The following is a 12,646-nucleotide window of genomic DNA, read 5'->3' as shown; positions in this document are numbered from 1 at the left end:
GTACTGATCACAACAACCACGAAAGCCAGTGCACTGTATACTGGTGGTGCGCTCTTAGTCTGAACTTTGCTGTAGAATGCAAGCCCTGGTTGCTATATGAGTGTTATAACCTCGTGTTGTAACATTGAGAAAGACCAGCCACTTTGTCGACCCGCGTGGTGCGTGAAGTTAGCACGTTTAGGTGCCGGAGCGCAGTGCCCGAAGCGCTGAACAACGCTTTGAACAGTCGCGCTTTAAAGTGTGCCTTATTCACACTCGCAGTAACTTTTCCCTTTCCCTCCTCCTCATCCCTCGACCGCAGATGGCGGAGAGCTTCGAGATCCCGTTCTTCGAGTGCAGCTGCAAGCAGAACATCAACATCCAGGAGGCCTTCGTCACTCTCGCCAGGAAAATCCGGGAGCAGAGAGAGCAGAGGGTGATCATCAGCCCGCTAGTACAAGTCCCCCCTTTTGTTTTTTACTCCTTTGTTTGCTTCTTCTCGCATTTAGTTTGCCTTGGTTGCATGCGCTGCTGGCTTTGCGTTGCGTTTTTCTGTTCTTCTTCAACCCGCATTTATGATGATTTGTGATTTGTTTTCCAAGGCTACTGCTTCTTCACGAGCACTGTTTCGTTGAAATAGTAAGACCGACGTAATGCACTGGAAGACACCGGGCGTGTCACATTTGTCGCTCAGGTTTAACATGTTTTTGGCCGAAAAGATGTCCGGAAAAGTTCTGAGCGACAAATCGTCGCGCATGTGTTGTTACTAATAGGGGAGTAAATGTTCAGTGGTATCCATCCAAGCGAAGCCATACGGCTGTGAAGGAAATCCTGGGTTCGAACTTCGAACCCCTGACCAGGACAAATTTTTCTTTATCTACGAAGTGTCTGTGGAAGCTGTATTGCTTTCCTCTGTAGCCGTATAGCTTCGCTTGGGTGGATACCAACGAGTAATTAATTACTCCCTCATTACAAACCTACCCCACCTTGGGGGATTCCCTTAAACTTTTGGACAAATGTGTTGTTACGCTGTGTATGGTGCTACATCGCCTCCTTCCCGTTCTTTATATTCAAACCCCTATACACATTCTGCGAAGGTAATGGTTCGGTTCATGGTTTATGTGGTTTAACGTCCCAAAGGGACTCAGGCTTAGAGACGCCGTAGTGGAGGGCTCCGGAAATTTCGACCACCTGGGGCTCTTTAGCGTGCACTGACATCGCACAGTACACGGGCCTCTAGAACTTCGACTCCACCGAAATTAGACCGCCGCGGCAGGGATCGAACCCGCGTCTTTCGGGTCAGCAGCCGAGTGCCATAATCACTGAGCCACCGCGGCGGCCTGTGAAGGTAATGAATAAAGCGAAAATGCCACAGTAATCTCTCTGCAATAAGAAAATCTGACACGCCCGCATACTTCATTGTACTCGGCCACCAACACTGAAACACGAAGCCAGCTGCCAGCAGTCGCGCTATTGTCGGAAAGAGAGAGAGAGAGAGAAAAAAGAACGCATAGAACAGGCGGGCACCGGAAAAAAACCGCAACAAGCAGCAAGTAATCTGTTTCCGATTCCTCGACGGCGGGCGAACAGTGATCAGATGGATCGCGAAAGCGCGACTCGCAATTGACCACGACAATGAAGGCAATCACGGGACACCGGAGCGAGGACTGGATGCGACCTCGGCGACAAACGCGTAGTATAACCAGCTGGTTTCCAGTGGCGTCGCCCTAATAGCACCGCCGGGGCAGCGAGAACAATTACCGATCGAAGACTGGGCGTGACAGAGAAACCTTGATAGCTGCGGAGCGCGGCTGCTCAAGCACGCAGCCTTTGTTTTGAGGCCTGCGCGCGCGGCACTCGAGGCATGCGTCGCGCGGTGGCGCCCATTAGGGCACGCGCGCAGCCAGTTAGTTTGCCGTCGCTCGGGGGCAACGGGCCGTAATTTGTCCTCTGATTGAAAGGCAATGCCTGCACCGATACGCCCGCTTACACAGTGTACAACGACTGTTCGTGGAATGTCGCCGCATTGAAAGAGCAGTTCCTGCAGACCCGACATTAAGGCGAAGAAAGATTTGGAAGACAATGCAGTAATGGGGTTATGTCGATCTTTTTATTTTTCTCTCTTACGCCGCTCGTGCAGCTTGCAGTGGTTTTGATTTATTTCCCTGTCATCCGTAACATGCAGACTGCCGTCTGGTCTTATTACAATCTTTGTTTTTCTTGTGCGCTTTTATTCTTGCAAGGGCACAACTCTTTTGTTCCTGAAATAACGCAATGCAGGCTTCAGCGTTCCTTATTGTTCGCGCTGTTCAGTTCCCTTATCTGTCCAATCTTTTTCACGAGATGTGTGGAATTCCGCAGCCATTGTGTTGTTCATAGGTGCGCATCGTTCGGAGCTCATGGTACTGTGCGACTGTGAGGCGGGTCACGGGGCAGAACCGGAGACTCCATTTGTGGCGACATCCGCTGTATAGTGACAACCGTAGCTACGGGCAACGCCTGCTGTTTCTGTCGCAGGCGCACCTGTTGCGCTGCGCAGCCGGTCTGGCGCGCCTGAAATTACTTCCGATAAGGGCTGCATGTATATCCCTCCCTCCCTTGCATTCTTTCTGGAACGTCGGCTGTGTCGCTTTGCGAAGGTATGGCTCACTTTTGTAACAACTCTACCATCCCCCCCCCCCCCCCCCCCCACCCCCCCGCTTTATTTCTATAATGCTTTTGTAACAGCCCGCCAAAGTTCAGATCACGTAATTGCCTCGCTGCACCATTCCTGTTTGCTGATAGTAAGTACGAGCACAAGCCGCGATTAAGTACGTGCACAATCCACCAGACTGGAGCTACAACGACAGAGCTTTCTACAGCAGACTAGAAAACAACGGTCTTTGCCCGCAGCTACGGTTGCAGCAAATATATTATGGCATCGTCAAGCGGTATAATGTCCCGTGATGTTACTCTGCTTTCCGAACGGAGCTTCGTTAATTTCAGGCGTAAATAAGAGGAGTGCTCATTTAGATTCCAAACATCATATAGGCTGTGCCTTGACAATCGCCGTGATGTCTTAACAATAAAGTGTGTGTGTTTGGGGAGTGGTTTTAAAAATAGACATTATGGTAATGCCAATGTTGGTTCCTCCCTGATAAACGTACTGCGAAAAGAATTTCAAAATGATGTGAGTGGCGTTGGAGGATTTCAGAAAAGTGCACGGCTATGTCCGTCGTCTTGAAGTAGTGACTCTATCTTGAAGCAGTGCGCAGCGACTCCTCTCGTTGATGCGTTATCTTCGCAAACTGCCGGAAGGTCACCTTCCAGGGGAATCAGGTCGCAAACACTTTCTTACAGGAAGAATCAGAAAATGTTGCATTTCCTGATTTCAGAAAGCAGCGATCTTATCCGTTTAGTCGCACAAGCCGTTCGTGGCCGTGCACTGTAGTGGTGCAACAGCACACGAGAACTTAGCAAGCCGCGGCGTTTTCACTGCAATGTGGTTTTCGAGTGGTCCTCGAGGAAGTCCCCGTACGAATCACTGTTCACAGTGAGTCACATGGGCATTCAGTGCTCCGCGACTGGCCCTTCAGAAGTCCACAACAGTGTCCCGGTCAATATTCTAGTGGATGATGTTATTCGAAACTTTGGTTTCGTCGATTACGGATACCACCACTTATTGCTAACTCGTTTAGTCTCTAGCTGGAAGCGATGTGCCCAGCGTTCGTCGCATGTAGCGATACCCCGTAACGGGTCATTTTCTCCAGCTTGAAAACGCCGTAACAGTGCTTCCAAAAGAGTACATATGACGTTTTTTTTTAGTAGAAAGTGCTTTGCTTTGATACCCGTCTAGGAGAAGTTTGGAGTTCGTGCAAGTCGTTCCGGATTATCTGATGCGCCATTCCATCACTAATTCTAAGTCCTTGCGCCACCTCGTCGACATGCAACCCGGCCGGTTGTCCTGAATCATGGCTTCCACGGCAGCGAGAGCGTCCGGCGTCGCCACAGCGCGCAGGCATCCCGAGCGTGTAGTGTCAACATGCAGTGTTGACGCGCCTTATTTCAAGTTGTGTTTCACTCCTAAGCCTGCCTTCATTCTTCAACTAATACCAGCTGGCTTTTGAGGCCCGCTTCTAAAAACACAAGTTATCGCATGCTGCTCTTTGGTGCACGCTTCCAATGAGGCGACTGTCTTTAATGTGCTCTAGTGGAGCCATCCTTCCGTCATGCTAATGAACCGCGGAGAAATACACCACCTCAATTTAGAAATATCATATCTAAAGTAGAACGCTGTTTGACGTAATTACTATGTCTCTTCACGCCGACTACAGTGCTGCACGCCATTTCGTAGCGTGAGTGCAGTGACCACGCAGAAAAGAGGATGTGTATGAGCAGACAAACGACACCTATGATGAACAACGAATGGTTAGTCTTGAGAAGGCAAATGGAGAATAAAGTAGTAATGATCCGGAAATAACCAGTGGTTAAAAACGAGGCATCTTTTTGGACCAGTGGAATACACGAGAAGCTTGCGAATGCGCCTCCCGTTATTTATTTTTCACGTCTGTCGTTCCTGCGGCTGCACGTATCTGTCCATTGCGCACTTTCCGTGCTGGCTCTACAGAGCGCGAACCAACCAACTCGTGATGCCCACTCCGGATTTCCTATCGGATGCGCGGAGTTCCACAGCTCACAGTCACAGAACGTTGCTTCCGTTCACGGCAAGCAGTCCGAGCCAGCGCCCGACTTTTCAGCTCTCCGTAGATCTCGTCTCGGATGTCGATCATCCAGGGCGTGATTTTCCCTAGGGCGCACCTGCAGTGGTAGCCCATTGTGCTACCTCGACGCAGCTGTGTTCAACTCGTGTTACGTCGGGACCTCGCTCGGGCCAACGAGTCACGCCACTGCCCCCTCTCTCCTATCTGATCGTTTTCTTCGCTTTCCTGGGAACGCAATCTCAGCCGCTCGCACAAGTCCCCCTCAGCGTAGAGTTTTGAAGCGGCTGACTAGTACGACAGCACTTTCAATGTGTGTCATTTCTGTGTGAAACCGTGGCCGATCCTCCATTGCGGATAGGCGTGATTTGAACGGAGGTTAGCACGTGAGAGGTAGTGACATAACGAAGTTTAAATAATGCCATTGACCGCACAGCTCCACGTTTTTACAACCGATTGGTGTTTAATCAACGATCCGGAGCAGCTCTCCGAATCCACAAAAGAGCGAGATATCCGTCTCAGTCCAATGAGAAATCAGGATCTGAATATAAATTGCCCGCTCAAACACGCTCTTCGGTTTCCAAGACAACTCGCCCCGGATCGCCGATTGTAATACGCCATATGTTCGTCCTACCTCGGTAAATTCGTCTAAACAAATTGGACAAATTTATGGCGGAGAACGGGGAAGGAGGGTTGTGGTGAGGCAGAGACGCCGTTATCTCATGCCGCGCTGTAGTGCCACACATTACTGTGCTCCTCGAGCCGACGATGGTCAAGGATAGATATAATTGGTGACTATTGACGTCCGGTGATGGTCAAGCATAGATATAATTGGTGACTATTGACGTCCGGTGATGGTTAAGCATAGATATAATTAGTGACTATTGACGTTAACGGTTCGTGGCGACTCCCTGTCAAGGACTAACATTTGATCGCAACGCACCTGCTCTCTCGCAGCCCAACAAGTTCGAGGAGAGCGAGCGGCTCCAGTGGGAGAAGGCCGACCTGAACCAGAACCGGCAGTCGCCGTCGGCCCAGTACCGCTGCAACTGCTGAGTGACGCGTCGCCCCCCTCCCGTTCTTCACGAAGACCTTCTCGTCGTCGTCGCTCCCGCCGTGTCACCAACGCCCGAGCTAATTTATTTCCGCGCTGCCGCCTCGCTGCGTCTCCACTGCCGCGTCGCCCTTTCGGAAAGACGCGGACCTTGGACTGACGGACGCCTGATACCCGACCCGCCGAACCCGGCCGCTGACGGCGACAGAGCCGCCGCGGCGGCCCTCGCGGCGTCAGCTGCCCTTATCCAAGTGCGGCGGCGGAATGGACTGCTTCAGATTCCACAGCACCGTGTGGCACCGCGCGCGGAGCATCGCTTTGTGTTCACGCTATACGCGTTCCGCCGGCGAATTGGCGTGTGTGGGTGTTTGCAACTTGAACGCTCTTGTCTTCACACCGGTTGCAACAGACGCGCTTATTAACGGACGGACGGTCGAGCTTTACCTCCTGTGTGCATGTGCGCACGCAGATAAATAATGGGTCTGGTGGAGGTATGTTTCCGTGCTGAGTCACAGGCAGACGAAGCGCGAGTCGGAAGAACGTATCCCGCCACTGTGTTGGTCTCGGTGGCTCCAAGGTCAAGGATGAATTGGTTGTGTTATTCGCATTGGCCGTATAATAATTCAGTACAGTCCAAAGATTGGTCACAAGTAAGATCTTTCCTGGTGCACCTCGTAAGTAATGCGCTAGTGTGAAACTAAATTTGCACACATTTAACCACGGAACGTGCGCGCCCTGAAGGAATGCAGTCCGTTTAGAGAATCGCGAGGGCCGTTTTTGACATTGAATTTTAAAGGAATAGAATTTTGAAGGGGCACTACAAATTGAAATTGGCCTGTGTTACTGCTTCCTAAACTCAGAGGCTAGTTTAACGGACCTTTTGTAAGCTACAAAAAGAGACCAAGAAATGAAATGCAGACATAGCGCCCCCAGCGGCCGCTTTCAAAAGCAAACAGCGATGACGTCAAGACCGACTTTTTAATACAAGATCGATTTTTTTTTTTACGCTTTTCTCCGGCCTTGGCGTCATATATTCGAATCGAGTGATTGAAAAAATAACGTTCCGTTTTCAAATCCGATCTTCGCAGCAATCAATGCCTTTTTTACCCTCTATGATCTTTCAGAGCTCAGATCGCGCTATCGTTACCCGGGGACACCGGCGATGGTTACGGCCGAGAGTAGCTCGTGGCATTTGCCATCTGCAGCGCTAAAGCTCGCGCAGCTGTCACTGATCGATAAGTGCGGACGTTTATGGACTACGAGGGCGCGGGGTGACAAGGCGGAGCCCAGGCAACGGTCTTTGCATTGTGGCATTAGAGAACCACATGCCCCGCGTACCTTTTGTTCGAGGATTACGAGCTGGCTCTCGTTAGGACTTACATCCATCAGAGGCTTGGCATACAACGCTCAGGTGAAAGTGGGATCTGTGTTCGGTTCGCACTGTCTGGTTATCTGTGTTTTTCCGCTTCAGTTTATATTGCCGATTCGAGGAGAGTGACGTCCGGTGTGCAACTCTGACGTCCCGGCATAGCAAACGCAAATGTTTGGCAACACTCAACGTTCCCGGCTGGATTGTTTTTCTTTTTTTCCTTTATTTTAGTCGATGCTGCTCCGCGGGATAAAAAAAAAGTGCAAACGTGCGCGAAATACGAGCAACTCGCTGTTCAAGTAAGCAAGGCATGTGTCTAAAAGCTACGTAATTTACCCAACGAAACTTCGACATTTCGCGAATAAAGCGTGTAACAGCTGACCTTTTCGTGATTTCGCTGAATAGTTATTGTTGAAGCGTTACTTAACCCCAGATGGCGCGCTGTGTGCGTCACCGAAACGTGGGGCGCTGACGATGTACGCCGTAGTTTGTTATATACCTGATCTTTCGGTGTGGACCATTCCTGTACAAAGTGTGATGCTGTTTGCGTATAACGGAGTACTGACATGTGTTTAGTCGCGAAGCCGCGAGACTGTACGTGTGTTCGGACTCACTGCATGCGGTGTGGCCGACGACCGCCGGCAGGCACGGCGAAATCGATAATCGCCGCGCCAGAGGGCGGTCGAGACTGTAAATACGTTCGTAAACTTCGTGAACAAGAAATTGCTGGATGAGAGAAGGTGATCGGGGTTTTTCAGTCGCATCAACTGCTTTCTAACGAAGTAGCAAGTAAGCGAAATAAAAAAAAATAGTATGGCGCCAGCTTGAGCTGCACCAGAGCTTTCATAATGTGTTCAAAGGTTGTAGTGGCGGTCCTTTTCCTGTGGGAACTGTTCCCTTAAGTATGCACCAGGTGGCGTCATAGTTCCAATGACGTCAGAGTGGCCGCCATGTTGGAAACTAGGAGCACGGCGAAAGGCTGCATGATTATCCGATCTCCTTAAGTCAACCTTATTCGATGTGCACTGTAAGCCATGCGTGACCATAGAATTTCTTACTATTACCTAGAGGGAAAGCTCGCAACCCGTCTATGGGAGTTTGCATGGAGATCCCTCGAGACCACTTCAGCCACCATGGGCGCTCAAAGCATCATGGGGCGGTGAGCTACAGACTGCAGAACTTCAACTTTTGGCCAAAAAATAATGCAAAAATAAACGTTATTCGATAATAAAGAACGTCCTCAAATTCAATATGCTGTTTGTAAATTGCAACAAACTAGCAGAAAAGCATTTAAGTGCAAAGTTTGCCCAAAATAAGAGACGGCTAGCTTTCCTATTGGCCAAGTAATGAACACTACAAAAACTAATATTTCGTAATTAACAGGCGAATTTTTAAAACTAAATATGTTTTTTAAAAAAATGTTGTTGCTTAGATACTTTAAGAGGTTTTTTAATGACAATTCGGATAAGTGAAACCTTTTATTGGCGTTGTGTATCGTTGCGTTTTCACTACTATGGCTTTTGCACACTGCGTTCGCGCGAAAGTCGTCTGCGTCTGCGCGCACACTAGCACACACGAACAGCGTTTTCGGAATGAAACATCTTAGTAGTGCCACTCTGTGTTCCCGAAAAAATACGACTGTCCCGCAACAAGTAGCCCACCGCCCCATGATGCTTTGAGCGTCCATGGTGGCTGAAGTGCAGCGCCGCCAGCTTTCCCTCTAGGTAATAGTAGGAAACTCTATGTGCGTGACCACCATCATGGTGCCCGTGACGTCACACGCAAGGCACTTTCGAGATCCGCAATCAGTGCACGACAGGAGCTGTACCACGAAGGGAAGGACCGGTAATACAGCCTTAGTAAAGCGTTAGCCTTTGCACATCTTGTACAATTGTGAATTAACTTCAAATGCGACATCTCTTACCTCGCTGCACTGATGTGGTTAACTACAACACAAAGCATCCTCGGCATTGATGTGTTCTCATTCACGTTAAATACTGGTAAGAAAGGGTGCTATAGTGCAGTATACTATAGTTGCACAGGTTTGTATCTTCTTGCAGAAAGTGGTAGTGAATTTGCCGTATACATAGTGCGCTGCATACGAGAATATCAGATTTCAATAATGTTCACTTGAAACGCACACGCTGTTTTTTCTCAAAAATTTGCGCGCTCAAAATAAAGCATACAGCATGAAACATTTGGCCCGTACTGACTAAGTTTACGCTAAATAGCGACGCAGAATGTGGGCGTTCGCGTCTGAAACGAAATTAATCTGCTTTGTTATAATTTTTTAACGTTGTAAACAAATTGCAGCTCGTGCCAATGGGCGACTTCCTAATAAAAAGTGTGGTCATGATGGAGCACGGACTGCAGTCACATGTTGCTGTGAATTTTTCCATGCTTCCATTCTTACCATGTGTTCTGTTCCGCGGGAAGCGAAGCGATCGCTCATTATCCTTTTCCAACGAAATAAGCGAGCAAAAAAGGCCGCAGCATTGATGTGAACACGAAGACATCACGATGAAAGCCGTATTCTTTTCTATGTGAATTTGTGATCTTGCTCACGATATTTGCCTCTGAGTGTCTCGCTGAGCTGAAATTCAACGTGATGACTTGGCTGAATAAAGAAGTCATTTTTTGCCGCAGTCGATCAGCTCGTACTTGTCTCCTTTCTGTGCTCAGACAAGGGCTATGGTAAGCCCGGTGGTCATAACCCTGCGCTGCATATATGTTCTCTCCTTGAGAACCTCTGTCTGCACCGTAAAACCTAAAACTCGCTCCTTCGTAACGAGTTACAGCCTTGTGCCCTTTCAAACTGCTGCTTCCGGTCTCGAAGCATCGTACGACTTAAAGGTCTCACCCACTGAGTCAGATCCCGAGAGATACTCATTATAAAGACGGACGCGAGACCAGGAATGGGACCAGGAAACTAGAGGATTAGCTGCCCGGACGCTACCTGTCGCGGTATAGTTTCGTTTTCGAGCTTTCGGCTGCGTACGTTCGCTTCACTGTGGCAATGGAACTGTACCAACAGCAGCGATAAGATTCACGCTACGCGTAAACACACGGAGCATCATTTCAGATATTTCCTGACAGGTTTCTAAAACTGAAGTCGTCTGCCGCTCTTGTTCAAGCGCGGATATGACCGCCATGCTTGCGAACGATTTAAAGCACCGTTAAAGTTTTCATACGAAATTTTAACTAACAGGCGGTGGCATTGCCTAAGCTAACTGAAAAAGAGAAGAAATTCGCTTCAGTTTCTGTACCGAATTTTCGAAGTTTGAACCTTCCTCGTGTCTGGATCGTTCCTGGGTCACCTCACGGAGCGCGGTAAAGGCGGAGGAACACACCATAGCACTGCAACCCTTCTTTCCCCATCTGTCATCGCGCCTCTTCAGCTACGGCTACGGCTACGGCCGTATTCCGGCTCGGCCGCTACGCTCTTTCCTCTTCTCAATAATCTTTTTTTTTTTTTTTTTGCTGTCTCGCCCTCGGTATAGCATGCATTTGGCAACCACAAGCATCGAAGACCGAGTAAGCTGGAAATGTTTCCAGGGATGCCATAATGGGATATCGCATTTATGACGTATACACTGCAGTCAGTACGAGGATTAAATCCGATAGCGTATTCCTTGGTATCGTCCAGGCAAGGTGTGTAGCGCGACAAAGGGTAATTACAATTACGCGCCAGTTCTTGGACGCAGCGAACCGCAGTTTTATGGCGCTGAAAATAGCCCAGAAAAGTGTTATTGGAAGTCAGCATTAATACAACGCCTGCTTACAGTTAAGAAGACTGGTTGATCGCGCTAGTTGGTGCCGAATAGTCATTAAGGGTGCGCTAAAATTCGAGCACTGACAAAGGGACGACAAACACGGAAACTTTCAGGCGAGATCTGGACAAAGAGCTTGACGAGAGGCAGACAGCTGACGCGAACGGCAGCATTGTGAGCGTGCAACATAAAAGTAACGACGTTGGGTCATATCATGCCTCCATTTAAGTGAGTACGACTATAAATAGGAGAGGTGTGTGGCGTGGACATCTATTTGAGTTTAGCATGAGCGAACCAGACTTTGTCAAGTGCCATAGAGGGAACGAAGGTGGCAAGAACGGCGAAAGAAAAGATAATGCGCTTGTTGCAGTTTTCAAGTATTTGCATGTAATAGATCGAAGCACAATGCATGTGCCGTGCCAAAAGAAGTAGGACCGCCCAGGCTGGTGCTGGAATAAGCGACGAGGACTCTGCCTCGTTCGTCATGAAGAGCGAAGCATAGCTATTGAAAGTATAGCAAGCGTATCTCCAAGTACACAGTTGGTGAAAAGTTCCCAGGACCTGCCTTTGATCAGTGTAGTGGAGTATTGGTTATAGCGCCGAAGCTAAAAATCCCTAGAAGGTGAACTGGAGTCTGCCTCGCTGCTGAGGACCTCGGTCGTTTCATATATGCACCGTAAGTACCCCACTACGCTGCTCAGAAGCAGATCCTGCGGCCCAGGAAGTTTTGGACCACCCTGAACATCGATCCCAAGGTTAATGCGACACACCATTCTGCCAGTGTCCTGTACAACCCTGAAGGCCTCTTGAATAAACTGTTGCCACTGCCACCGCCTGCTCTCAAGACGCTTCGATGAGTCATGTGACCGCTATGATCCATGCAGTGAGTATAATGCGGTAAGTTGCGGCGCAGAGAATCTCGGGCACACTTATGGCGAGAGCCGCAGTGGCTCAGTGGTTATGGCGTTCGGCTGCTGACCCGAAAGACGCGGGTTCGATCCCGGCCACGAAGATCGAATTTCGATGTAGGCGAAATTCTAGAGGCCCGTGTACTGTGCGATGTCAGTGCACGTTAAAGAGCCCCAGGTAGTCGAAATTTCCGAAGCCCTTTACTACGACGTCCCTCACAGCCTGAGTCGCTTTGGGACGTTAAACCCCCCATAAACACTCAGGGCGAGAGGGTTAAAGACTACGTGTGTTCAAAACAATGGATCAACCGCACAAAACATATGGCAGAGACTGCGTCGTATAAACTGTGACGAAACTGCTCCCAAAGTGTGAATTCATAACCATCGTTGCAATTTTACGCAAAGGCATGTTCGTAAATGCGGTTACACGTAAGTTTTCTATTTTTTTATTTTTTTTTTGGGGGGGGGGGGTCGGAGGGCAAATGGGACTCCTCACTGTTTGTTGATCCAAGTCATAGCGCACTGTTTTACAGGCTCAGTCAAGCTGCGCCGGCGACTGCATTACGCTAAAGTTGCAGGTGCGTTTACACGACTCCTAGATATTTCAGCAGAGTCAAGCATTTTCCGACGAATCTGTTCGCCTCAGCGAGCCGCAACCCTTTCATGACTCTTGAGAGGGGCGAGTAAGGACTGACATGCGTTGCTCAGGCTACTTTAAATTAGTGGTTTTGAAGAAAGAAAATGACGCAGTAACTGCCTCACTTCTCGGCGGACACCTAAACCGCGCTGTGACGGAAGGGAGGAAAGTGGAAGTGAAAGAGGAAAGACAGAGAGATAGGTGCCGTAGTGGAGGGCACCGGTATAATTTC

At 49.2% G+C, this 12,646-nt stretch overlaps 1 protein-coding gene across 2 annotated transcripts in view; it reads left to right on the top strand.

Moving 5' to 3' along the window:
• LOC149339320 (ras-related protein Rab-8A-like) overlaps window positions 1-9,749 on the top strand; it is a 113,565-nt gene extending 103,816 nt beyond the window's left edge. The window contains exons 6-7 of one of the 2 annotated variants that reach the window (XM_089548076.1): window positions 302-415; window positions 5,634-9,749. In XM_089548076.1, coding sequence (XP_089404202.1) covers window positions 302-415; window positions 5,634-5,732 — 213 coding nt within the window. In that variant the 3' untranslated portion in view covers window positions 5,733-9,749. Of the gene's footprint in view, window positions 1-301; window positions 434-5,633 lie in introns of both variants that reach the window. The other variant, XM_089548075.1, reaches the window with a different exon arrangement.
• The last annotated feature ends 2,897 nt before the right edge of the window (window positions 9,750-12,646 follow it).

The sequence above is a fragment of the Amblyomma mixtum genome, chromosome 6, assembly GCF_055824585.1.
Source record: "Amblyomma mixtum isolate Tamu chromosome 6, ASM5582458v1, whole genome shotgun sequence".
Taxonomy (NCBI): Eukaryota; Metazoa; Arthropoda; class Arachnida; order Ixodida; family Ixodidae; genus Amblyomma; species Amblyomma mixtum.
This window is presented reverse-complemented; position numbering and strand designations above follow the sequence as displayed.